General features: G+C 46.1%; 1 protein-coding gene across 1 annotated transcript; it reads right to left on the bottom strand.

Moving 5' to 3' along the window:
- Positions 1–1,660: 1,660 nt before the first annotated feature.
- LOC126544362 (uncharacterized) lies at positions 1,661–26,913 on the bottom strand. Its single transcript, XM_050191657.3, has 5 exons — positions 26,779–26,913; positions 4,267–4,328; positions 3,218–3,307; positions 2,696–2,731; positions 1,661–1,871 (listed from the first exon to the last, which is right to left on the bottom strand). The coding sequence occupies exons 1-5, from the start codon at positions 26,849–26,851 to the stop codon at positions 1,800–1,802; spliced, it is 333 nt and encodes a 110-aa protein (XP_050047614.1). The 5' UTR covers positions 26,852–26,913; the 3' UTR covers positions 1,661–1,799.
- Between the last annotated feature and the right edge of the window lie 719 nt (positions 26,914–27,632).

The raw sequence follows: 27,632 nt of genomic DNA, 5'->3' as shown, positions 1-27,632 counted from the left end.
AAATAGTGTTAATGGCAAATTGGGTGGGTCTACCGCAGGTTTTATGGAAATCTTTCTTGTCCATGTAGTTAAAGTCGACGCTAGTCGGGTGAGAGAGCGGCGTGTTTCCACACAGGTCGAGAATTTTCATCGGTTCTAAGATTGCCCCTATCTTTAGTGATCTATACTTAAGCAGCGTTGACCATGAGTTAGGCCATTCCCTAGGTGATCGTGTCCTTAAGATCTTTCGCTACGTGGACAATTATGTGTTTTTATGTTCTAGTGATCATTTTGACAGTGTCATTGCTTCTGTGACTGCTGTATAATTTAAATTAAAAGGAGCGAAGTTAAGGTTCACTAAAAAACTGCTTACTACCAAAAAGCATCTAGTTTATATATTTCCTTTATTTTTCTGGACAATCGTGTGTGTTGGTAATGCTGTCCGAGATGATCTAAGCCTTTGCTGAACTTTTTCCAAGCGTTTTGGCATTTTAAATATACGGAGTATATATGTCGTGCCGTAAGTCCTCCCTCGGGGGCCAAGTCATGTGTGCACAGGATGAGAATGAGCTTTTGTGTTCGGATTACGGCTTTATTGGAGGTTTTTCTCGTGTTGCCGTATCGCTGTCACTGAAAGCTTGAAAAACCCGGTGTGGTTGCTTAGTGGCTATGGTGTTGGGCTGCTAAGCACGAGGTCGCGGGATCGAATCCCAGCCACGGCGGCCGCATTTCGATGGGGGCAACATGCGAAAACACCCACGTACTTAGATTTAGGTGCATGTTAAAGAACCCCAGCTGGTCCAGATTTCCGTAGTCTCTCACTACGGCGTGCCTCATAATCAGAATATGGTTTTGGCACGTAAAACCACATAATTTTTAAATTGAAAGCTTGAAAAGATACCTCCTGTCCTCCATTTAACACGTGTTTGCAGAAAGTATTTAGGATAAGAAAAAAAGTGTTCTTTGTATTCCTTACATTTAGTGCTTGTCATACAGACAGGTTTGTGGAGCGTGGATACGGAGCCAACGTTGTGATGGCGGTGACAATAAATTAAGAAAGACATACGCCGCCAACGTGCACGGAAAGAACAGCGGAAGAAGTTCCCACAAGCCGTATGGGCGAATGCACGCCTGCTTTTCGTACCAAAGACCCATTAGAAATTATTTTTGTTTTAACCACTATCATTAATTACGAAATTGTAACTGCATTTTTCAGAGTGCTGAAGGAGTGGTCAATAGTGAGAACTTTATGTCCCCGTGGCATGATCGGGTTGTGAGGGGCACGGCAGGGGAGTGCTCCAATGTAATTTGGCTTACCTGGGGCGGCATGCGACGATATATCACAGCCCGTAAAAGCACGTAACGAGATCACAGTCCGTGTGGGAATTCCGCCCACGTCAGGAATGGCCGCCACAGCCAAGATGACGAAAGACAGCGTGCTAAGAAATAGAACGCTGCAGCCGCGAATCCCAGAGGAGCGTTCATTGCCATTGTCGTGCTCACGGAGCAGGAGAAAAAGTCGCTTAGTTTCAGAGGCTGAAAAAGCTTGCCGAAAATAATAATGATATTCATCGTCATCACACTGTGCCAGCAAGTGTTAGTCGGCCCTTTCCACTCCCCTGTTTTCATCTTTTGGCCTTTTGACCCTAGGTATGAACACAAGTGAACGCTGAGCCGTACAAACGCTCATGTAAACATTTTATTGCTTTTATGAAGGATGACGAGCCAGCCGACAGGCTGAACGGTCCCGAGCCACGACGGTCACGTTCAGGTGTCGCTGACCCTCGGCGAAGGGGGTTTGTTGACCCACAATGACCACTTTAGTTGGTCTTGGGCTGAGCCTGTGCTTTGCAAGCCTCGAAAGCAGACTTGATTTCGTCCTCCTCGTCTTTCTGTAGGAGAATCACAGAAGCAAACCGTTGTAGGCACGTACTTATATGTATATCGGTGGCTATATTTCTCCCGTGTTTTCTCAAAACTCTGCAGACGAGGCACAAGAAAATTTTACGGCGTAAATTTTTGGCACAGTGATGACATCTATATGTGTTTATGTATGTGTGCGCGCGCGTGTGTGTGCATGTGTGTGTGTGCATGTGTGTGTTTGTGTGTGTTGTGTGTTTGTGTTTTAATGCGTGAATTTCATTGCGGCTTTTGCGCTGTGGGAGTGTCGCATAGAAACTGCTGCTATAAATTAGAGGTGCATGAGAGGTGCAAATTAGAGGTTCCACAGAAACTATCCATGCCTTTTCGAACGAACAAGTTAAAGAATGAACAAATCGCATCTTGATCACAGTCAAGATTCTTTGTTTTGATGCCGTCTATAACGGTCACGTGAACGCATGGCGCAAGAACACATGTGCCTGGACTTTATCTAAAGAACAATGACGAACTCTCTGAACAAGTTTTACGTTACCTTTATGACAGGCAGTTTAAAATTTTGTAGTTCACCGGGGTAGCTTCAGTTCTGTCTGGTCATCGTAGCTTGCGATTGCTTGAGACCTCGCTGAAATTTTGCTCGATTTCGAATGGGCTAGCTCAAGCTATGCACAGTAGATGTTTAGTCGGGCTAAATCACCATAGTAATAAATGCTGACATGCTTGTTGAAGCCAAGAAAAAAAACGCAGAAAGGGAAGTCTAAGCTTGGGTTAAGTATATGGTGTTCTTGTTTGTATTTTGACGCTCTTGGTTAACTCAGACTAAAGTATTTTAGCTTACCGTGAAAATGGCCGTCTTTGCACCCGATTCCGCGGCCTGGAAGAAAGTACCGAACTGATGAATGCAATATAGTGCAATCCTACGAAAGAAATATATACGCAGAATGGCTGACGTTGTCTAAGAACAACGCAGTTTATTTGTATTATATATTCCTATTGTTTGTATTTTGCGCATACTCTGCAGTGTGCGTGCTCAAAAAGATTGTGAAAGCGTTCGCCAGCTGATGTAGGCATACAATGCCACGAAAGAAATACATAATTATAAGGAAGACAACGTGATCCTGTCGGACGTCCGCACACTTGTAGTTCATTTGGCGCATTAAGCATTGAAACCTCAGCGTTGACAGATGCGTCGATGTGCGCGCTTCTGCACGCTTAGGAATAACGAGAAAACTTATTTGTGACGAAAACATAAAATGACAATAGAACGCGTTAACGCGACGATTGCTCACTAATGAAAAATAAAAAAAAGAAAGTGAAATGGAAGAAAAATGCACTTCTTGGCACTCATGCCATGGCTCACCCCTTTGCGAAGTTCGCACAGCTTGTTCGTTGCGAGCAGGTCATCCTGGCTGCCAAACGTCTGCTTCAGGGCCTCCCATTTGCTTTTCATCTGCGCACCAAGAAAGCTTGCCGTGACGTAATTATTTCAAAGATGAACGACTTCAACAATTACTGGCTTCCCGGTAACGCAGAGCAGTATGCTTCCTAACGATGGTGAACAGTTTCATGAGCAGATAAATTACTCCGGCACCATGCATATAACGAAAACAACGTGAAAAAAAATAGCTCGCTCGATTTTTTTCTTAAGTGGATGTCTTGTTTTATGGTACGTTATGCCGTAGTTCCTGAAGTGTCGCTTACGGTCCGAGCCACGCTCAACAGTATGCGTCTAAATTTCTCGGCACCAAACTCACGCGAGGATTAGAAAAACAAAGTAATGTATCGTGTTGCATTTAAGCTCAGTGTTATACTGTTATATTGGAGATAAAATTAAACCATTTATCACAATGCAAAGAATGACATGCAGAATTTCATCCCTGCAGTGGCACGATATTATTGAAAGTTATAGTTCGTCAGCTCAGACAGAGGAAGAAAGAGTGCATTTGTAGTTTTTGTGTGAGCACCAAGCAATGTTAAGCATTCGGGCACTGCAGTGCAATATTTGCAGCGACATCGCGCCTGATTTAGCTGTCTACAGCAAATATCTTCTCAGGTGAGCGTGTAGGCAGTGAAAAAAAATCCATTCTCATTTCTTCATGTTCCTTGGTGACCAAATGCAAGAATGAAAGGTCTTTAAACAGTATGCCGTCCTTTACTCGGCGACGATGCAATTTAGCTTGCAGGATGGACAAATGACGCCGCCAAGCGGCAAATGAGGGAGGGACCAGGCTGGGAGGCACCCAGCCTGGTCCCTCCCTCATTTCCCTCTCTCCATTGTATATATGTTTGGATAATAATATTAATAATAATAATAATAATAATAATAATAATAGTACTAATAATAATAATGACGATGGATTTTCGGATTTTGTGGTCTAAGGCATCCCGCCTGGCCACTATTTTGCTTACCTGGGCCGAAACGTGGCTTGTTATACATTGCACCGCCTGTACTTTCATGTTGTCAGCCAGGTCTGCAATAATGAGAAATTAGTCAAAGCCATGGTCACTGCAGTAGCTATTAAAATAAGAATAATAGTTGGCTCCGCTTTTTTTTTATTTGGTTTGTATGAACATTTCTGTTTTTTTTTTAACCGTCTCGTACATTACTATTGTCCTCAAGGTACGTGAAATATAAGTAAGGTGGAATAGAAAGATGACGCGAGAGGACGGCATTGAAAAGCCTAGAAAGAAGAGAGAATAAACTGTAGTGGCGGCCGCATGATTAACTATTCTTGCTGTCGTTACAATACAGTAGTTCGTTTTCTTTTCATAACTGAGATGCACTTAGAAATACGTCATAGGGCACCAGCTTATTAGTGCGCTCGATTTCCCGTACATAAAACTGTGTTCGTTGATACACCCATCTATCGAGTTAAACTATGTGTCCCGCAAAGTATGTCGCATTTTCATCAACCGAACGCTGGAATGATGGCAGAAAAACTGCCCGATACCTTCTCGGAATTAGTAGAATTAGGGGAAGCGCCGATTATTCCCTTTATGTTTGCGCATAGAGGCAAATTTTCACGACTTTTCAAACGCAATTTTTGCCCTAAAATAAATGTGATTGCGATAGCAAATATATGGACACTCCAAGCAAATTTTTTCCATCTATGTCGGTGTGGCGGTGCTTATGGATGCTTGAGTGTGCTAGATAGACGCCCACATTATTAAAACACTAAATTTACTTTGACCTCGTTCTATGGCGTCGACTGACATCAGAATGCTGGCGATTGCAGCGCGCAACGAACAGCCACAAAACATCTCGTTGACAACGTACGCCTTTTACCTTGTATTATTAAAGATTACAAAACAACATTAGGGCTCGCAATATAAAGGCGATGTAATTTCACTAGTACCGGCGCCAGTGCTCTTTGCGGATCCAATATTTCGCTGGGCACTAACTAACAGCGATCGTTTCCCGTCGGTCTCATCCAAGGAGCTTTGACCTCATCTCGTGCTGCGCCGAGGTGCTACGCGCCTGCAACTCCTCTGGCGGCGCTTATGAAGCTAGCGCTCTCAGACGCCTGGCACAGTTGCCAGGGCGTTGATCCTTCTGCCCAGCAGCAGTTGCCCTCACGTGCTGCTTCGCGCCGACGTTTTGCGCCCACATACAGTCAAAGCACCGTTGGAGGAGTCCAAGTGCCACTGTAAACCTTGCTGTCGTTGTCAATGCTTCGCCTAGGATACAGTATTTATTTTTATTTCGAGTAATTAAACGTAACTAACTAGCCGCACTTCAACTAACAGACTGAATAGCTCGAAACGACTACAAACAATATGCCATTGGTCTCACTTCCATAACGTGTACCTAGCTATTTTTAATGTTTGCTTCAATTTGGCTGGGATACACGGTATGTATCACCGAACGTAAGTCCTGCAGCATTTGCTCATGTTCTGCAGTCAATTGAAACCTCCACGATTTCTCAGAGTAACAACAAAGCACGAATTATTGGTGACGTTATTGTGTCCAGAATTTTTTCGACCAACCTGTTGGTCCTCTGAATTTAGATTTCTCAGAAATGCCACTGGTTGCTTGACTTTACTCATTGCAGCAGCTAAACTTTACTGAGAACTGCTGCGGCGACGTTCATTACACTCGCCGCGGTGACTTAGTGACTATGGCGCTACGCTGCTAAGCACGAGATCACGGGCTCGGTTTCAGACCGTGGCAGCCGTACTTCGATGGGGACGAAATGCAAGAGAACCTCATGTGCTTTGGTTTAGGTGCACGTTAAAGAACCCCAGGTGGTCAAAAAAATTGTCCGGAGTGCCCCACTATGGCGTGCTTAATAATCATACCGTGGTTTGTGCCCATAAAACCCAAGAATTTTAATTTTAACGTTTTATATCTATGTCTTACAAATTTTTCATAATGTTTCTATCTCTCGTGGAAATGTTCCTCTCGTTGCACCCGACCAGTTACACCCTCCCTCTACGCTTTCCTTAACTTTGGCAGCACAAAACCGCTGCATCGGTTCCGATGATAGCACGAAGCGGCGCAGCTTCAACTTTTCCCGTGGGGACTACGTAGGCTTATATCAGTGCCTCAAAATTTGAAATGTGAAAGCGCGGTATGGTCGTTCGTGGACGCGACAGCTGGAATTGACGGACAGGTTAACTTAATTAAGAAAGTCATTGAACATGGTACGCACATATTCATCTTACAAAAACAGTCAAATAATCACATTTTCTTCACAGGTTTTCTAAAGAGTACAAAACAGCCATAAAATTTAAAGACTGTGCACACAAAAAAGCAGTAGAAACTTAAGGGGAAAGTTCAATTTAAGCACGATCATTCTCTTTCAGGTTCTCTCGAAACCATAATCACTAAAACCGTACTGAACTTCTTGACGCCATCATCACACGTAGTTCAAAATATGAATGTCTTGTTGCTGAAAACTGCGATCCTATTTCCAATGCTGCTGATGCCTTCGCAGAACGTTCTTGTTCTGTATTTGGTATGAAAAATGTTTTCACCCTCAAGTAACCTTTCTCAGTCAGGCTGGTACGGTATGTACACTATCAGTCCATGAAGAACTCGTTTTCAAGTGTACTAAGCACCTCAAAGCTTCACTTTCTTGTTGCGCTGATGATACACATCCCGCATTGCTTAAGACGTACGGGAACATACTTGTCCCTTTTGTTACGCTCGTCCTTAACAGTTCTCTAAAGTCTTGTACTTTTCCTGCTGATCGTAAAGCAGCGTGGTTTGCTAGATCGGCCGCTATAGCTGCTGGGCCGATTCTCTTGAATTTTAGTGGTATTCTAGACACGTGTGCTGTACCCTATGACTTGAAAATAGAACGTGTCATTCCGATATTTAACGGCGGAGATGAGTGAAAACCAGAAAACTAGCGCCCCATGTCCGTACTTCCTTGCTTAGCACAACTGCTGGAAAGGCTTCTTCTTGGAGCTCAAACGGCTTGTTCGTAAGCACATTTTATCACTTTCGGAGTACGGCCTTGTTCAAGGCAGCGGCACGCAGAAGCTTTGTTTAAACTTGATCAGATTTTTACATGAAACAATGGAACGATATCAAGTGTCCTGTGGACAATTTTTGGATACATTAAAGGCGTTTGACTCAGTTAACCACCGTATTCTATGCAGAAAAGTTTATTGTAAACTTAGGGCCCTATAACGTAAAACTATTCCAATATGTTTTTATTCCAATCTCCTGACGTCAAATTTGCGTAACCGCCGACTCAAGCATCGGGCGGTCACTCGCAGGGTTATCTGAAGAGACCAATAAAATTCTGTCCTCGTTCATAGGAGGTCACTATGTTTGTTTCAAAAACGAATACCATCGCCTACACTGATTGGCTTGTCTTATCTAATTCGCTGACAAGAGGCGAGGAGCACGCTCGAGTGTAGAGGGATTCGATGGAGCCGAGCCACTTCACTGAAAATCAATAACCGGATGAAGCGGGTGGTGCCGGCGTCAGCGATTGGTCCACTTTCCCTTACTTAGCTTGCAGTAGCTCGGCGAAAATCGCGGTGGTATGCAACGGAAGCTTAAGAAGGGCACTAAAACGGATCCTCAGCAAAGAAGATTTGGCAGAACGAGGTTGTAAATGTGCCGAAAGTGCTCGAAAACGTTACACGGCCACGCAAGAAGTTTTATTGTATGCAAATAAGCCCATGCTCTCCGGCAGATTGGAGTAGCCAGTGCCTGAGCGATTGGCGGCAGCCATCTTTTATTCCTTTCGGAACGGGGCAGCCTCGGCTATTCAGAAAAAAACTCAGTTTTGTTCGGCATATTAATGCATCTTTAACGCGTACACGTCACTTTGACGCGGTAAGTTTTCGCGGTTTTGTGACGTCGCGTGACAGGCAGGTGAAGTGGCTGCAGCCCTAAATCTTTTGACCAATAGCCTAGGGCTAATGGCGAGAACGCGTCGAATCATAAATAACTATTTTTATTTTGTTCGGTCAAATCATGCATAATCAGTGTGTTCACGTCATATCAGATGGAGAGCTGTCGCGGTATTCGTGACGTCACCTGACAGACAGGTGAAGTGGGCGTGATCCCCAAAATTTTTGACCATCGCGGAGGGCTGATTTCAGAATTGGAATAGAAAAGTTTGGAATAGTTTTACGTTATAGTGCCCTTATTGTAAACTATGACGTTCGAGGATATTTTCTAGGTTTCCGTAATAGTTATCTTTTGCATAGGTCTCAAATTGTTTCTTTGAATGAGGTACACAGCACACTGCGGTACCTCACAACAGGAGTGCCGCCGGGTTCAGTGCTGTCACCGCTTTTAACTTAAACGTGTGTGACTTGGGACAGCTAATTGACGCAAGCACTGTTTTTAATGTGTGGACGACACGTTGCTTGCTTCAGGACACATTGAATATGATAGGGTTGTTGCTATGCTTTAAATCGATACAGTAAACGTCATAAAATCAAGTAAAAGTTAATGCGCGAGAAACGCAATTAGTCTGTTTCAGAAATCCCATAAAAGTTATTGATGCCACTCTGCCTGGCCTTTTACATGGCTCCGATTGTTTGAATTGTGACTGTACACCGACTGAATATGTAGACAGCGTTAAATATCCAGGCGTTCATTTTGACAATAATTTATCATGGAACGCTCATTGCTGTTTTTCATCTGCATAGCATCTGCTCTATTTTTTTTAATTGCAGGAGCTTATGGAATTCCAAAGTGAACAGTTTATTACGAAATATTTTTAAAAGTGTACCCTACAACAAAAACATTGATATGGAGAACTCATTCAGATCTCTGAGAATGCCAAACTTTGATTCAGTGTTTGTCTCTGTTGTTTTGCCGAGATATTTTTGGAACGAAGGTTTTTGCGTACCCGCTACAAAGCACATGAATCTACACAATCTCTCCAGATATGCTGTCCCTCGCACAAGAACTAATTATGGCAATGGGCAAATGTAATATTATATTCTGAATTTACATAATGAACTCCCCACCTCAGTAGTGGAGCAACAAAGATTATCCGGCTTAAGGGGAAGCTTTAGCTCGGGTGCTCCTATCTAAATACATGCATGTAAAAGGAGAATTCCTTTTTCTCGGCAACCACTGCACCAAAATTGACGAAGTTTGTTGCATTAAAAAGAAAACCGAAAACCTAGTGACTGTTGGTTTCAAATTTTTTATTTACACAGTCAATTTTTTATTAAGAATTGGGAAAAATCGCAAATTTTTTAAGTACGACACTATAAAGTTTACAACTCTGTAACTCGGCAATAAAAAATATTACAATTATGTTAATTGCATCTAATAGTACATCTAAAGCGGACAAAATTGATATGTTACACATGAATTTCAAAACATTTAGTAATATGTAAATGAAACTTTTGTAGAACCCTTGTGTACAACGTAACAAATTCACGTAAGATATACATTGACATGTAGAATTTGTTCGCTTTGAATGATCTAATGGATGCCGTTTACAGAACTACGGTACCTGCTCTTGATGCAAAGCTATTCGTTTGTAAACTTCGCGCTTCTATTTTTTTCGAGCTTTCTCATTTTTCAATATTTGTTTAAAAAATTCAGGCCCTAAATCGAAATTTCGTTGCCGGCAGTCACTAGAATTTAGCTTCCTCTCCCAAATGCAACAAATTTTATTAAAAATGGTCCAAGTGTTATCTCCTAAAAACGTTATTGCGTTTTACATGTATTTGAATAGGCCGCGTCGGAGTTGGGCCCGAGCTAAAGCTTCCTCTTAAGGGGCGCCTTAAAAGAAGAGATAATTAAGAAAATGTCACTCGTACGACGCTAACCTTTATTTGTGTGTATGTGAGCATTGAAATTGCTTTGAACGTGGTACTTATATCCATTTACCGGCTTTCCTCTATCACATTTGCTAATTCAGCGCATATTCATAAAATAGTGTGAGCCATTTTCTTTGATGATGACGTGTAGCACCTTTGTTGCTCTAGTTTGTGTCTTTCTTGTTCATTTGTTTTCAGCGCGTAATTGAATATGAAGAGTTTAGATTATATTGTCGTGATTCACAAGCAGCAGGAACTGATAAAACAGGGCAGGACGCTTTAATTGAAGGCAAACTGAAAAATGATCGCGCAGGAACCTCGTCTTCTCTTCTGCAATGCGCGAGATCTTCGTCTTTCTCTAGGTGCCGCATATTGGATGTGGCATTTGCCTCCCTCCAGAGAGAGCATCGTCCCGATGCTCACCTAGCGGCAGGAAGATTTGTCAGACGAGGTGTGGGCACTTCATTCCGAACAATAGGACTTCATGCGCACAATGTGCACGACTTCTTTTGGACGCTGCCTCGCCCTGGAGGAAGCAGGACTGTCAGGGATAACCTCATAGTTCAGGTCGCTGAGGCGCCGTACAATCTTATACGGACCGAAGTACCGCGTGAGGAGCTTTCTGAACGCCCTCGCCGACGGATGAGACTCCAAACATTGTCGCCTGGCTGATAGGTGATGTATCGGTGCCATAGATTGTAGCGTCGAGCGTCGTAGTCCTATTGTCGGGTGATTATGACGCGGGCGGGTTGTCTCGCTTCTTCAGCCCGTTGAGCGAAAGCTTCAGCGTCCGTGCCTGTATGACCGCAGTCATGTGGCAACATTGCATCGAGCATCGTCGTCACTTCACGGCCATGAAGAAGGCTGAATGGGGTCTTTCGCGTTGTTTCCTGTTGAGCAGAGTTCTGAGCGAATGTGATGTACGGTAGAATGTCATTCCAATTTTTGTGTTCCACGTCTACGTACATACGCAGCATGTCGGCGATATTCTTTTTCAAGCGTTCTGTTAGGCCGTTCGTTTGCGGGTGATAGGCTGTGGTCTTTTGGTGAGCCGTGCCACTGAGGCTAAGCACTGTCTTTAGTAGTGTAGCCGTAAAGGCAGTCCCTCTGTCCATTATTATCCCCGTTGGAGCACCGTGCCTCAGAACCACGTTTTCAATAAAGAATCGCGCTGCTTCGACTGCGATGCCGCTTGGAAGGGCCTTGATTTCTGCATAGCGTGTCAGGTAATCGGTTGCAACTATTACCCACTTATTGCCAGTATTGGAAGTCGGGAATGGTTCGGCAAGGTCCATCCCGATTTGGGCAAATGGGGTCATGGGCATTTGGACTGGTTGAAGTAGCCCAGCGGGTTTCACGTGTGGTGGTTTGCGTCGTTGACAGTCGAGGCACATGCGCATGTAATGTTTCACAAAGGTGGCAATCCTTGGCCAGTAATATTTCTCTTTGACTCGGGCCAGTGTTGGCGTGTAGCCGAGGTGGCCAGATGTCGGTTCATCGTGGCAGGCTTGCAATACCTCATGGTGCAGTGACGTTGGGAAGACAAGTAGGTGGCTGCTTCCGCTTGCAAAGAAGTTCTTGTAGAGAACATCGTTACGGAAGCAGAATGATGGCAAGCTTCTTGCAAATGTTTTGGGCGCGCTTGTAACCCGGCCTTCTAAAAAAATCAATAAGCGGAACCAGTTCGCTGTCTTCCCGCTGCTGACGAGCAATGGTGGCAGTGTCTAGAACACCTATAAAAGCCATGTGTTCGTCGTCCTCTGTGACTTCCTGCTCAATACGTGACCTTGAAAGGCAGTCGGCGTCGGAATGTTTTCGTCCGGACTTGTACACCACTGTCATATCGAATTCTTGAAGCCTTAGACTCCAACGCGCTAGTTGACCGGACGGATCCTTCGTCAGCCAGCAGAGTGAGTGATGATCGCTGACAACACTGAAGGAACGGCCATAGAGATATGGGCGAAACTTAATAACTGCCCATACCACGGCAAGGCATTCCTTTTCTCTGGTTGACTAATTAGACTCAGCACGTAAGAGCGTCCTGCTTGCGTATGCAATGACTCTCTCGGCTGAGTCTTTCCGCTGCACGAGCACAGCATCTAGACCTACGTTGCTAGCCTCCGTATGAATCATGGTATGGGCGGCCCGTCAAAGGGAGCCAGTACAGGCGGTGTTTAGAGGCGATGTCGGAGATCATTAAACGCTGCTTTTTCTTCTTCGCCCCCATACGAAGTCAACGTCTTCTCTTGTAAGGTGCGTTAACGGTGAAGCTATATGTGAAAAATTGCCAATAAATCTTCGGTAATACGAGCAGAGACCTAGGAAACGCCTCACTGCCATCTTGTCCGTTGGCGTTGGAAACATTGCGACGGCCGTGATCTTGTCGGGGTCAGGGCGGTCGCCTTGATGACTCAAAACATGACCTAAGAACAGGAGTTCCTCGAAACCAAAGTGACATTTTTTTCTGTTCTCAGTGTTAAGCCGGCGGACCGTATCGTTTGTAGAACCACCAGAAGCCGTCTCAAGTGTTCCTCGAAAGTTTCTGAAAAACTATGACGTGGTCATGCCAACATGGCATGCCGAGTGGCATGCCGAACCAGCATGCCACTCATTATACTTGGCTACGCGCTCGTACTCCTCGAGCCAGTCTTCTGCATCCTCGTAGACGTTGCCGTTGAAGCTCACGGGAGATCGAGGAGTCAAAAGAGTCACCTGCGCAGGGCCTGGGTCTACCATAGCTTGGGCATTCGTGGTAACAGGCAGACTTCACAACACGGGACCAAATTCTGGGCTTAGCCGAGTAGGCGACGGCTAGCGCGGTGAACGGGTGTTCCGACACGCGGAAAACGTCCTGGGCTTGGTGTGGGGTTGACAGGCGTCCTAAACATTTACCCAGTGCCTCCACCAGTGTCACGTTTCACAAACAGCAGGAATTCATAAAACAGGGCAGGACATTTTAATTTCAGGCATACTGTCTTGTCTTGTATTGTCTTGTCTCCTAAACAGTGGCGCAAAACTGAAAAACGATCGCGCAGGGACCTCGTCTTCTCTTGTGCAGTGCGCGAGATCTTCGTCTTTCTCTACGTGCCGCATATTGTATGTGGCAATATTTTAGAGCATTAGTTATGCTCGAGACCCTGTCAATGTGATTTTGCCGCGACTGCCAGGTCTCTGCCATACAAGCTCTCGGAAGGTTTCGACAGACCTAACAAAGAATGTATGTATATACGAATTCGCAACAAAGGCTATTATTATTATTATTATTATTATTAGTAGTAGTAGTAGTAGTAGTAGTAGTAGTAGTAGTAGTAGTAGTAGTAGTAGTAGTCAGGACGCATGCTTGCTCTGCTCGTGCCCTTTTCTTGGAAAGCCGCCGTTTTATTGCTGTGAAAAGTGAAAAACGGGTGCATGCGAAGTGTGTGACCTGGCCAGACGACGAACTGGAGCTTTCGAAGTCTGGATGGCGCTCCTTTTGCCGCAATTTGTGTGACTCGACAACGACCCGACGGTGTGCTCCCTGCAGCTTTCCCTTTCCCAAGCCGTTTCCCCATCTAGTACACCACTGGGTGACCTTGACGGCGGCATGGCCTGTCTTCGTCGCCTCCTTCTCGACGCGCTAGAGGGAATCTCATTCCTGAGCGGCGAAGTTTCCCAACTGCGAGAGAGTGAACGTCTTCGTAAGGAGCACTCCCGTGGCGTGGAGCAACAGAGCCAGGTCGTCGCCTCCCTTCGAGCGGAGGTTCGTTGCCTCGGCGACAACCTCTTGCGTCGTGCAACTGCCACGCCTTGGAAGTCACTTGTCGACTTCAGAAGGTCTTCTACTGCTACTCCTGCCTCGATGCAACATTATCTACCTGTGTTCCTACGCACTGCAGAACAACGAGCCGGCGTTTCCCCCCGTAGTTTCGCTTCTACCACTGAAAATTCCTCCCGAGACTCAACAAAAAAGAACAAGTGTGTTGCCTCAGTTGGAGCCCTAAAGAGTTCGACATTGTCAGTAGCTCAACAGCCACAACGACCTAAGGCTATTTCTGTTTATAAGTTAAGCACTGAAGCAATCTCTTCCGACCTGGCGAAGCACTTGAAGGCCTTCGATATTTCTCCCCTCTCCTGCCACCGTCTTAGGACATGATATCAGTCGTATTCTTATTTTTATGTAGCGGTCGATGATGAAACCCTTAAGCGCCGGACCGACCTGACAATGTGACAAATGGGATGCCTGTTCAAGCCGTTCCGTGGGGTGCTACACAACGACATGCTTCATGCTTCCGAGATAACCCCCAAGGATCAAAGTGACGTGTAATTTGGACATATTTTACCTAAACGCTGATGCACTTCCCACCAAAGCGCGTGATTTTTTCTGCAATGTCATTTCGTCTTCTTATTTTACTTACTTCTGAAACTAGGCTCTGCAGTGAAATTTCCTCATCAGACTTCTTTCCGCCGCACTACAACGTCTTCCGCAGTGACCGGGACTTCAGTGGATCCCAACAAAAAGGTGGTGGCGTACTTGTAGTCGTTGAAAACTCACTCAGATGTGTTCGGCGCAACGACATTGAATGTGTACAGGAGTCGATTTGGCTAGATATCAGCCTAGCGCGCTGTGAAAAATTGTTGATCGGATCTTTCAAAGTACAATCGAATATTTCACCTGTTTTGTTTTATGAGGTAATCTCTTTTATTGAAAAAGTAACTTTAAAGGCAATTCACGTGGCAACGTTTTAGACCTTTGCATCTCTAAAGCTTTACATGTCTCTCCTTCTGGTATGTCGCTTGTGCGTCCGAACACGTTTCATCCGTCTATTAAGATAACTGCCTCTGTGTCAGCCCTGAGGCAGAGCTCCTCCTGTGTCATAAATGAATCCTCTCGCTTTGCTTTCAAGCGTGGTGATTATTTTCGTTGATATTATTTCTTGTCCACCACAGATTGGTCATTGGTTACAGACAAAACCAATGTTGATGACCAAGTGGATCAGTTTACGGAGCTTGTTTGGAGCAGTATGCGCAAATACATTTCTCAATACACACCCGAACGCTCTAAATATCCCCACTGGTTTTCGTCTAGACTCATAATTACCCTAAAACATAAACACCGCGCGCACCAAAAATCCGCCATTCTTGGGACTAAAGAGTGGCGAGAAAAATTCCGTTTTTTTCCGGCTCTCTGTAAACGTCTCTATAAGCGGGATCAAGGGCTCTATAACGTAAAACTATTCCAATATGTTTTTATTCCACTCTCCTGACGTCAAACTTGCGTAATCGCCGACGCAAGCATCGGGTGGTGTCCCGCAGGGTTGTCTGAACAAACCAGTCAAACGCTCTCCTCGTTTATAGGCGGTCGCTTTTGTTTGCGTTAAGAACGAATAACATTGCCTACAGTGAGCGGGATTGTCTTATCTTCTTGTTTGACATGAGGCGAGCAGCACGCAAAAGTGGAGAGGGATTCGATGGGGCCGAGCCAAGATCTAATGGATTCCGTTTGCAGAAGCACGATATCTGTTTTTGATGCAGAACTATTAATTTGTAAACTTCGTGCTTCTATTGTTTTCAAACTTTCATATTTTTGAAAATTCTTGTAAGAAAATTCGGGCTCTATATCAAAATTTTGTTTGAAACAGTCAGTAGAATTTAACTCTCTCTTTCAATGCAACACATTTCATTAAAATCGGTCCAAGTGTTATCTCACAAAAAGGCTTTTGCGTTTTACATGCATTTGGATAGGCCGCGTCGGAGTTGAGCCGAGCTAAAGCTTCCTCTTAAAGGGCCCCTCACCAGATCTGGCCATTTGGAGCTGGCAAGCGCAGAGCAAACATTGAGCAAAAACGATCGGGTCTGCAAAGTATGACACCGCTACGCACCGCGGAAAGGTCTGAAATTTTAAACCGAACGCTGTTTTTCCTTCTCCTCGCGGCCGCCGCGCTCCAAGCCGGAGGATGACGTACTCGTGTGCCTGCACCTACGTACTGGTGTCCGCAGTGTGACGTCGCTCGTGGTGACACGGGACTTCTAGAATTATTCAAGACAACATCCGTTATTGAATCCGAATTGGAGTTTAGAGAAATAATTAAACACACAAACACAATGTCTGCGTGTTTTTTTTTTGTTGTTTTACTTCGCATCGAAGTAATAGGCATGGGCAGGACACGTAATGAGGAGGGAAGATAACCGATGGTCATTAAGAGTTACGGAATGGATTCCACGGGAAGGAAAGCGTAGCAGAGGGCGGCAGAAAGTTAGGTGGGTGGATGAGATTAAGAGTTTGCAGGGACAACATGGCCACAATTAGTACACGACCGGGGTAGTTGGAGAAGTATGGGAGAGGCCTTTGCCCTGCAGTGGGCATAACCAGGCTGATGATGATGGTGATGATGATGATGCATCGAAGCAAGAGAGATGTACTTCCACTTCGTCTGCTTGTTCCCACGTTCGTGCGGTCACGTGCGCAGGTACCGAAGCTGTGCCATTTTCTACCGTGCTCCAGTGCCGTGATCATGCACTGTGATCCGCTTGTTCTGCCTCAGCATTCTTGTAGTACTAAATTATACCGCTAGTCATGTTTCCTTGTGCACAGCGCACAAAATCGTGCGCTGCGCGAACGAAACAGCTCGCGCACGACGCTGTCCCCCCCCCCCCCCGGCGGAAGTGCGTAGTGCCGAAAAAAAAAAGTGAGGAGAAAAAAAAATGAAGGCGGGGCCTGTGACGTATGCGTCACGCGATCCTCGTGGTCTGGTATGGGAGAACGCAGGGAAGCAATTGCGCTTGCGTAGGCTAGACGGGGTGAGTGGAGAGAGCGTCTTGCTTGGCAGTGGAGCCCGCCTGCTGAAATCATGGGTTCCCGGCACTGTAATATTTCTATCTCGTCTATTAATGAGCCGATTTGAAATTTTTTGCGGCAGAACGCTCCCTAGAGGGCACGTAACAAGTTTCAGCGTATAACCAAAATTTTCTATGCGGCTTGGTGAGGGGCCCTTTAAGGCAGAGCAGCAAAACGAACGGGAAGTGAGGAAACCTTTTCTTTCCTACAACTGTCACAAACCAGCGCACATTGCTGCGCAATGTAACAAAGCAATGGTAGTGTTTTCATGGGTCGGTTGCAATGACGAAAACATGACGCTGCTCGAACCGCACATGCGCGACCTTGAGCTAAACGGGAAACATGTGTTCTGCGGGAAAACCACGTCGCGTACTGCGCGACGCCGCGGCAACTATGGACGTGGTTTACAGCTCTTATGTGGAACCTGAGAAGCTCACGGGTGAATTCGCCTGGCTTAAGAAACTGTAGAAGTTCACAATGCATGTCTTCCAGTCGCAAAGGTGTCTATTAAAGGTCATTTCGGCACACTTGAGACGGAAGCTGCCGTATCGCCCGCACTTCCTCCGCAGTAGCCTTACCTGTTCTCAAATAGGTCGGATCAGATTCTGAGCGAGAAAGGGCTAATGTTCGGGGAGGCTAGCATGATCGCACTAACGAGATCGAAAGCTCGTGAGTTAACTGCAAAAGCAGTCGCGGAAGCGGGACTAAGTGAGGTGGATGGCTATTCGGAATTTCAGAAAGCGGAGATCGAGAAGGCCCCCCGTTGGAACCGCAGGAGTAGGATCGGCGCAGGGAGAGGTCCCGGTTGTGACATCAGCCGAATTAGAAGGAGAGTCACCAGATTTGTCTGTAGCGCCTACGTCGGAAGGCCTACAGCGGCTGTTAGTTCAGCCTTGACGCTCGAGCAAAAGAAGGGCCCCAGCCTGCAAAACACCCGAAGCAATCCAAACGAAGGTGTGGCACGGAAAAACGGCAATTTTTATTAGAGAGGTGGCACGGAATCCATTGGGCTAGTCACTTCGGTGTAAAGAAAACTAAACATCGACGATTACAAGAGTATTTTTCACCAGGTTGCTTCCGCGAGACAGAGCAATTTGTAAGCACTTGCGACACATGCCAGCGCTTGGCGAAGCCGGGTGACAAGGCAAGGGCGCCGATGAAGCTAGTGCCGACCATGAATGAGGCCTTTCGCCGGCTCGTAGTCAACACAGAAGACCAACTTCCAGTAACTACTTCGGGATACCGTCACATTTTGGCAACGATTTGCCCCGCTACTAAATTCTCCGAAGCGGTCCCACTTAAAGAACTTAGTTCGGTGGAAATAGTTAATGCGCTCTTCTCAATATTCGCGCGAGTTGGTTTTGCCACTGAAGCACAGTCCGACCAAGGCACCGTGTTTACTAGTGCCCTAACCAAGAACTTTCTTTAACGATGTGGGCAAAGGTTCATTCACAGCTCGGTGTACCATCCGCAGTCCAAATTTCGTAGAGAAGCTACACTCTATTATGAAACGCACGTAAGGGCGTTATGCTTCGAAAGGAAGTTAGACTGGGAAAGGTGCTTGCCTGCTACCATGTTTGCATTAAGGACTGCGCCGCATAAAGCAACTGGTTTTTCGCCAGCAGAAGCTCGTATACGGCCGCTCGCTGCGATCGCTGCTGCGCATGCTGCGCGAATCACGGGAAGGACGCGGGGAAGACCCAGTTGTGCTCGAGTGCGTACTTAAGCTACAGAACGCTTAAGGAAGGCACAGAGGTTGTCAGAAGAGGCCATGTCTAAAGCCCAGCATAAGTCCAAGGAGTATTACGACCGTACAGCCAGGAACCGTTGATTTCAAGTCGGCGATAAAGTAATGATTCTGCGCCCATCGCAGAAAACCAAGGTCGAGGTGCACTGGGAAGCTCCCGCAAACGTCGTTCAGAAACTGTCTCGCACGAACTACGTTATGGGCTTGTGAGGAAAGCGGAAGATACAGCAGGTTTATCACTGCAATCTGCTCAAGCCTTACAGGGAACGGAAAGCAGTTGTATGCGTGATGGTAAACGTTCCCGAACAGATTCCGATAGGATTTCCGGGGCTTGTGTCAGTCACTAACCGAGAGGCTAGAGAACTACTAATTAGGGAACCACAGGTTTTCCAGCTCAAATTAATCGAAGCACCAGCTATATTAGTCGAAGTGCCAGACAGTTTAATCCAGCTGCTACATATTTAATCCTAGTGCCAAATAATTTAACCTAGGCTCACGTATTTTAATCCTAACGCCAGTGAATTTAATCCAAAGTAAAGATGCATCTGCGGAGGTGTTCGGGGAAGTTCAAAATAACGACTAAATATTATAATTCTGCGCTGACGAAACATACCTGAAGAGACTCCTTGAAGAGCGTTGTCATGGGCAAACAAAAAACTCCTTCCCTGTGCCGTACATTATCGAAATAATGCATTGTTACAGGCGTTATGTTATTTCCATGAACAGGTCATGTCAAACGCAGCCATTTGATGTCTTTGCTGACATGCATTGAAACAAAGGGGCATCCAGCAACAAGCCCTTAATTTCTAAAGCTGATAAAAATAGGCCATCAGAGTGTCACGTGACACCTCATCATACTGTTTTCTTCAAGCCCCATTGATAAGCATATCTATCAAATGAACGAGCTTCGAACAATCTCTGCGATTACAACCACGTAGCGCATTTCAGATTACGTGGAAAGGGGCGTCACGCGATCTCACGTAATATTCGCCAGCCTATTCCTGATTCCCAACGATCTTCATCTTCATTATCAGCCTGGCTACGCCCACTGCAGGGCTAAGGCCTCTCCCATAGTTCTCCAACTACCCTAGTCATGAGCTAATTGTGGCCCTGTTGTGCCTGCAAACTTCTTCATCTCATCTGCCCACCTAACTTTCCGCCGCCCCCTGCTACGCTTCCCTTATTTTGGAATCCAGTCCGTAACCCTTAATGACCATTGGTTATCTTCCCTCCTCATTACATGCCCCGACCATACCCGTTTATGTTTCTTGATTTCAACTAAGATGTCATTAACTCTCGTTTGTTCCCTCACCCAATCTGCTCTCTTCTTATCCCTTAACGTTACACCCATCATTCTTCTTTACATAGCTCGTTGTGTTGTCCTCAATTTAGGTAGAATCATTTTCGTAAACCTCCAGGTTTCTGCCCCGTAGGTGAGTACTGGTAAGACACAGCTGTTATACACTTTTCTCTTGAGGCATAATGGCAACCTGCTGTTCATGATCTGAGAATTCCTGCCAAACGCACCCCAGTCCATTCTTATTATTCTGATTATTTCAGTCTCATGATCCGGATCCGCGGTCAATAACTGCCCTAAGTAGATGTATTCCCTTACCACTTCCAGTGGCTCGCTACCTATCGTAAACTGCTGTTCTCTTCCGAGAGTGTTAAACATTACTTTAGTTTTCTGGAGATTAAATTTTAGACCCACCCTTCTGCTTTGCCTGTCCAGGACAGTGAGCATGCATTGCAATTGGTCCCCTGAGTTACTAAGCAAGGCAATATCATCAGCTTCAGGGCTTATTTATAAACAGGCCAGGAAGGACATCGGTTCTTACACACGACATCGAGCTCACTTCTTACGAGCCGGTACGTTCAAAGGCTTATCAAGTGTCACCGCGCCAACGTGAGATTATGGATGCGGAGATGGAAAAAATATTGACTCTAGGTGTGATTGAGTGTTGCGAGAGCGATAACACCTCGCCGTTGATCTTAGTTGAGGTGGCTAAACGCGGTCACTAAACGCGGTCACTAAACGCAGGCTAAGCACGGTCACTAAAGATAAAATTTATCCTATATCAAGCATCGAGTCAGGGTGCAGACGAGCCGTATGCAAAAATACTGAAAGATATCTATAGCGGCTCCACAGCCACCGTAGTCCTCCACAAAGCAAGCAACAAAATCCCAATAAAGAAAGGCGTCAGGCAGGGAGATACGATCTCTCGAATGCTATTCACAGCGTGTTTACAGGAAGTATTCAGAGACCTGGATTGGGAAAAATTGGGGATAAGAGATAATGGAGAATACCTTAGTAACTTGCGATTCGCTGATGATATTGCCCTGCTTAGTAACTCCGGGGACTAATTGCAATGTATTCTCGCTGACCTGGAGAGGCAAAGCAGAAGGGTGGGTCTAAAAATTAATATGCAGAAAACTAAAGTAATGTTTAACAGTCTCGGAAGAGAACAGCAGTTTACGATAGGTAGCGAGGCACTGGAAGGGGTAAGGGAATACATCTACTTAGGGCAGTTATTGACCGCGGATCCGGATCATGAGGCTGAAATAATCAGAAGAATAAAAATGGGCTGGGGTGCATTTGGCAGGCATTCTCACATCATGAACAGCAGGTTGCCATTATCCCTCAAGAGAAAGGTGTATAACTGCTGTGTCTTACCAGCAGTCACGTACGGGGCAGAAACCTGGAGGCTTACGAAAAGGGTTCTAATTAAATTGAAGACGACGCAACGAGCTATGGAAAGAAGAATGGTGGGTGTAAGGTTCAGGGGGGATAAGAAGAGAGCAGATTGGGTGAGCGAACAAACGCGAGTTAATGACATCTTAGTTGAAATCAAGAAAAACAAATGGGCATGGGCAGTGCATGGGCAGGGCATGTAATGAGGAGGGAAGATAACCGGTGGTCATTAAGGGTTACAGACTGGATTCCAAGAAAATGGAAGCGTAGCAGGGGGCGGCAGAAAGTTAGGTGGGCGGAGGAGATTAAGAAGTTTGCAGGGACAACATGGCCACAATTAGTACGTGACCGGGGTAGTTGGAGAAGTATGGGAGAGGCCTTTGCCCTGCATTGGGCGTAACCAGGCTGATGATGATGATGATGAAGCATCGAAGAGCGCATCTAGAAAGTTAGTAGCGCCGGATTCATTTCTACCCTGGATGTAGTTGAAGGCGACTGGCTGGTTTCCCTCACAGAGCAGGCTAGCAGATATTCCGCCTTCCTATCTCCGTTGAGAACGTTCCGCCCTAGAGTCCTAAGCTTAGGTTTGAAAAATACACCGCACTGTTCTTCAAGCCTTATGGGTAAAGTGTTGCGAGGACAGGAAGAGTTCGACTTGTCTTAGTTAGATGATGTCGCGATATATTCTACATCCTGGTCAGAGCATATGCAGCATCTGAGGGCAGTGTTGGCCTGCTTGCGTGTAACAGGCTTAACCATCAAGGCATCAAAATGTCAGATGGCGCAAGTGGAAATGATCTATCTCGGTCACGCAATCGGACAGGGCCGTCACCGTCCTTCTCAGCTAAAGGCGTCTGCGATACGAGATTTCCCGCAGCCTCGCACGCATACCGATATCCAATCTTTCTTAGGGGCGGCTGGGTAATATCAGGGGTACACCCAGGCACGCACGAAGAGGGGGCCCGGGCATCTCAGCCCCCCCGCCCCCGAAATTAAGCGGCATACCCCCCCACCCCTCCCCGTCACGCCACCCCTCCTCACACACATTCCTAAAGCGCCGACATCTATTCGGCGGTCAACATTTTGCTGCTTTTTACAGCGAAAGCTGTGTATGACTAACCTTCCGTAGTTTTCCCTGCGTCGTCAACAGAAAAAATGATCATGTGGGCCTATCCTGGGGATAGTCCATTAAGGGTCCAAGCTCAATGCCATATACACTTGTGGGCTCGGGAGCCTGCAGCGCGTCCTTCGGAATCTTTGGGATGGGCCCACGTATGGGGAGTGCTTAACGCCTGCTTCACCTCCGCCGCGGGTAGGTCCGGCATTGTACTACCTTCGGGCTGGACCCACGTAAGGGGAGCACTTAACGCCTCCTTCACCGCCACCGGGGGTCGGCCTGGTGTTGCACTATCTTCGGGCCGACCCGCGGCGCAGGTGAAGCACTTTGCTTTTCGCTTGAGAAGTTTGACTTTCGTCAGTTTTCGCTGTCATTCCGTCTTCATAGAGTGGAATGTTTGTCAATTTTTTCACTCCTTTTGGATGGTGGTAGTTACCGGCGTCTTCTGGGGTGTGACGGCCAGTTTTCTCATCGATTCGGTGCCCGCACGATTAACTCAAGATAAGTTCAGTTGTCCCCATCTATTCAACAATCACGCGCACCGCTGTTGCTTGGTTAGTTCAACCTTCTTTGTTTAGACTAAGCCAGGGACCAGGAAAGGGATTCGGTTCGTGGTCAGCTGAACTGTATGCTCGTGGAACGAGTTGGGTCCGGAGAAAACGCCAGTTACGTTTAGCTTTTCCTTTTGATTCATTATTTTCTCGAGTGACGGCTCGCCGCGACGCTCCATGGCAGATCCTCGGAACCATATACCCGCGATATGGATTAGATAAGGTGGAAAATAAAATAATGCGAAACAGCGTCCATCACCAGACCCTGCAATAACGTTAAGCCCATAAACAATATTGCTGACACCCGTTACCTCGTCTGCCTTTTCCCTAGTTGTACAGCAGTTTTCGTGCAAAATTGAGAACTGGAAACAAGAGTCGCAAAGAGTTGAGAAATTAAGCGATCTACTAAAAGAGAGAGCCAAGGAAGCAGCTAAACAGGAAGAAAAAGCGAAAATTAAGAAATTTAACCGTTGTTTGTGAAAATATTTATCGATCAACATCTTTTTATTTAAAAAGGAAGTAGAGACAACGCCGCCGGAAGTGGAGGATGATTCCGTGTGCTTTGAATGACGCTTCTACAGTTATCAATCGAGCCGCCTGATGTAGTCACTTCTCTGCTTTGCTAATGTGGGTGTTTTTCTAACCTTCCGCGGCGAGCGCAGTACGTTTAGAACTGCAGCGTCCTGCGCTCAACGCGGTTGTACGGGACTTCTGACCACGCATGATTACGCAACTTCTCAAATAATAATGCGAGTCGGTTTTGTCACTTGGTAGGGCAGTAAACGAGGGATGCAAAGGGCTGTGATTGTTCGACAAATGTATATTTCTCTATAATTCTTCCAGAGCTAATTAAAAAAGGACTACTATAAGTCTTTATTTTACACTTTCGCTTGTTTACTTGTTCTTGGCAGTGTTCTTCCTGCACTTCTATCATGCGGGAGTCCATTTGATGTGGTTCCTTGTTTGCCAAGTAAAGGAGAGGTGTATCTCACAGGCGTAGCTGTGAGATACACCTCATGTAAATTCTCTTTTGAGGGTTTACGCGTCTTTATGGTGAATGCTGGGAATTATTCACATTTGTGCTAGTAAAGGTACCTCCTCCCCCCCCCCCCCCGCCCCGAAAAAAAAATCCTGGGTACGTGCCTGGGTACACCCCTAGGTATTCTGAACTACCTAGCGCTCTAGCTGATGCTCTGCAAAAAACGAACTCGCAGAGTGTCCTCTGGGACGACAAAACAGAATCCTCTTTCAACGCCCTAAAGAGCGCACTGACGAGTCAGCCCGTGCTATGTTCGCCGGACTACACGAAGGAATTTCTCGTTCAATGCGATGTGATCGAGCGAAGCATGGGCGTCGTACTATGCCAAGAAGGAGGGAGCGAAGAGAAACACGCTGTCCTTCACGCCACTCGGAAACTCACTAGTCGAGAACAGGCATACAGTGCTACTGAGAAAGAATGCGCATATCTCTTATGGGCTGTTCAAAAATTGTCTTGATATCTTGCGGGCTCGAGGTTCGTCATCGAAACGGATAATTGTCTTGTCAGATGGTTTCAGACAACGTCTTCCAAAAATGGCCGTCTCCTGCGCTGGAGTCTCGCTATGCACCAATATTTTCTTTAGATAGGCTATAAAAAGGAAACTCTCAATGGCAATGGCGATGGCTTGAGACGAAGCCCCTAGATCGAGAATCAGCCTCAAGCGTTTCATGAAACTCGTTTTTTTTCTTCCTGACGTAGGGATTGGAAGGGTCTTATTTTGGTTTACGCATTTGGGTTGTCATGTCTTGTGAAGCGTATAACAAATTCATGTATGTATTTAGTGTTACTGTGTGTTCTATAAAACTGTCACTTTTGAGTGGGAAATAAGTGTGGCGGAGCTCAGCGAGAGTACGACTCGCGCTTGTTGTGTAGTACTGCCGACACATGCTATCAACGGGAAACTGTTGCAGACCCTTCTGAGTCGTCTAGACTCGGACCGAGACGTTGAGCGACGTAGGAAAACGCGCAGTGTTTTGTGCTCAAGAGAGCCGTGCGACAACCGACGACGACTACAAGCACCGACCTGCGTCATCTCTCTGTCCAGCGGATGTCGTCCCCTGCCCATCGGGATCTCCTTCGGCGGTGGGGCAGTCTGTTAAGGTTCACTTTGTGCGGCATTGAATGAAACGGCTGCCAACGCCTGAGGCACGACGTGCCTAATTCTCAAGCTTGTCAACATGAAAAGACTGGTCTGTCGTGTGTGTGCGACGGGATTATGCGCGGAATGTGCAAATCCCACTTTCCTCTGTTCTACGTTCAACCTCTCTACGCCAAGGAGTAGTTTCCCTCCGTGTTCCTCTGTGTGGGTTGTCCCGACGTGTCCTGACCAGGTCCTCTACCAGGGAGCAAGAGAGAATGAGGTTGCCCGGATGGTGGAGGGTATAAGACAACCAGCGAGCCGCCACGTGGAGAAGCTTCTTTTCGGCCCTTGCGTGCAGGTGCACGCACGTTTCGGTATTTTTTTGTCTTCGAGCGCACCGCTCGCCCGCAGTGATGTATTAAACTTACGTTATTTGTTTTTACATCATCTCGTCTTCCCTGCCGGATCCTCTCCGATGATCAATCTGGTTCAAGCTTCAAGCAGACGTTGTTGAAGGTCGCAAAACCCTATCCCCGTAACGACTGGTGACATCCTTAATACTTTCTAGCTTTTTTATCTTGTTTCCCTGTGCAGCAGCATTTAAACCTCAGGTTGTTCCTGGGCACATGAAATAAAAGATTTATTTATTTATTTATTTATTTATTTATTTATTTATTTATTTATTTATTTATTTATTTATTTATTTATTTATTTATTTATTTATTTATTTATATTTTACTGTAATTGCCTGCACAGAGGTTTCGATGTCTGTGTACATTCGCATCAATCAGCAAGACTTTCTTGAGCTCAGTCCAAACGAAAGTGTATTCACAAGCACCCTCTGATTATAAATAATGCTATAGTGGTATTCAAAAGCGCATCGCTATTATCCCACCGCTAAAACACAGATAAAGAGTGACTATCTCAATTCGCGCATTACAAAAAACAGCCTTTAGTACTGGGACGGAAAAGATCATATATGTCCTATATCATTCTATATGAAAATATTCCTTTATAGGACAAACACGTGAGCACTATTTCGAAAAGTCGTTTTCTTTTTTTTAGCGGGAAAGAAACAGACTCCCAGATTCTGAGTTCTGTAACTTAACACGTTAAGCCTCCGTGCAGATATGAGCGCCATTTCGTGTGCTCTGTGCACGCGCATGTTCATAGCTGTGCTCCAATAGAAATCCTCGTTCCCTCTAAGCGTATACGTCGGTCTGATTGGAAGCGGCCGTAATAACTCGACTCGCATCGACCGGATTATATTTGCATAACGCCGCACAACGAATTCAGGTCATCTTTACGAAGAGAAAAATGACACGGCTCGAGCAAAAGCAGAACAGTATGAGAAGTCTTGTTCTAGATAGAATGACTGTAATGAGGCAAGAAAGATCAAACACTCTTGTAATTGCGGCTTTAGCTCGAACAGCAAATTGGAGTCGCGTATAGAAAAGAATATACAAAGGTTAATCCTCACATCCAGTGCCACTGCTTGAGCAGCGTCTAGCTGTACTTTTTTTTTTACTAGGACTTGGCCTGGCGAAAGACTGGTAGTATGCAAACAGTGCATTGACATCTTGACGGCTGCGAGGTCCATAGAGAGTAGAGGCAACATGCCGTGGCTTACCGCAGAGTTCGTCACTGCTACTGGCGGTGGCGACCAGCAGGCCCACAAAGATCAAGCACAGCAGCGCCTTCATGTCTATGTTCTTCGCTCTTCAAGCAGGAAGACGAGCGGCGGACAACGAGCGGCGAGTAGTGTGGGCTACTCAGGGCCACCCTTTTATACAACTCCGTGGTCGGGTGACTAGAGGACAAAGGCGCGTGACGGCGCATCTCCGGTTGGGCTTCCGAGCCATCGGTAGATGCAACACGAGCCCATTATCTCTTTACACGATTGTCTTCCTTTATCCTGTCGCCCGTGAGTGCTTGCCGTATTTGTGCGAAAGAAAGACAGCCACCTGATACAACGGATGTGTGCTGACGTAGCGGCGGTCGGTAAAGTAGCCTGCGGATGGTAAGATGGCCTCGCACCGGTGGATACTTTACGTACGCCTGCGTACCGATTGTTTTTTGCGTCATTTTTATAATACAAATATGACATTATTCAGCCTCTCGCTTTCCCCAAGGGCTAGCTAAAATTGCAGTTCACATTATAACAAAATAACGTTATAAAGGTTGATCCTATAGCGCCCATATTCCTAAAGCTAGGCGTCTGTGCTAGCGTAAGCTGTAGACACTACTGTGCCATCAGCGATAGGTGATTGTGCGAGCGCAGTAGTTTTGATGAACGCACTATTGCCAATGATATACCACTCCCCTGCATACTTCGTGTGAGCAACATCAACATCAGGTGAACAACTGAGCGAAGGGGACGAAAGAGAGAAGGCTTAGCACACAAACTTGGCGTTGCCTAGAGACCAAGTACGGAATAAGCTGTTGGCCAGAACTGGCCCTTCAACCATGAAAACTCATTAATCG

The sequence above is a fragment of the Dermacentor andersoni genome, chromosome 1 (assembly GCF_023375885.2).
Source record: "Dermacentor andersoni chromosome 1, qqDerAnde1_hic_scaffold, whole genome shotgun sequence".
Classification (NCBI taxonomy): domain Eukaryota; kingdom Metazoa; phylum Arthropoda; class Arachnida; order Ixodida; family Ixodidae; genus Dermacentor; species Dermacentor andersoni.
Note: the sequence above shows the minus strand (reverse complement) of the source record. Positions and strands in the feature narration are given on the sequence as shown.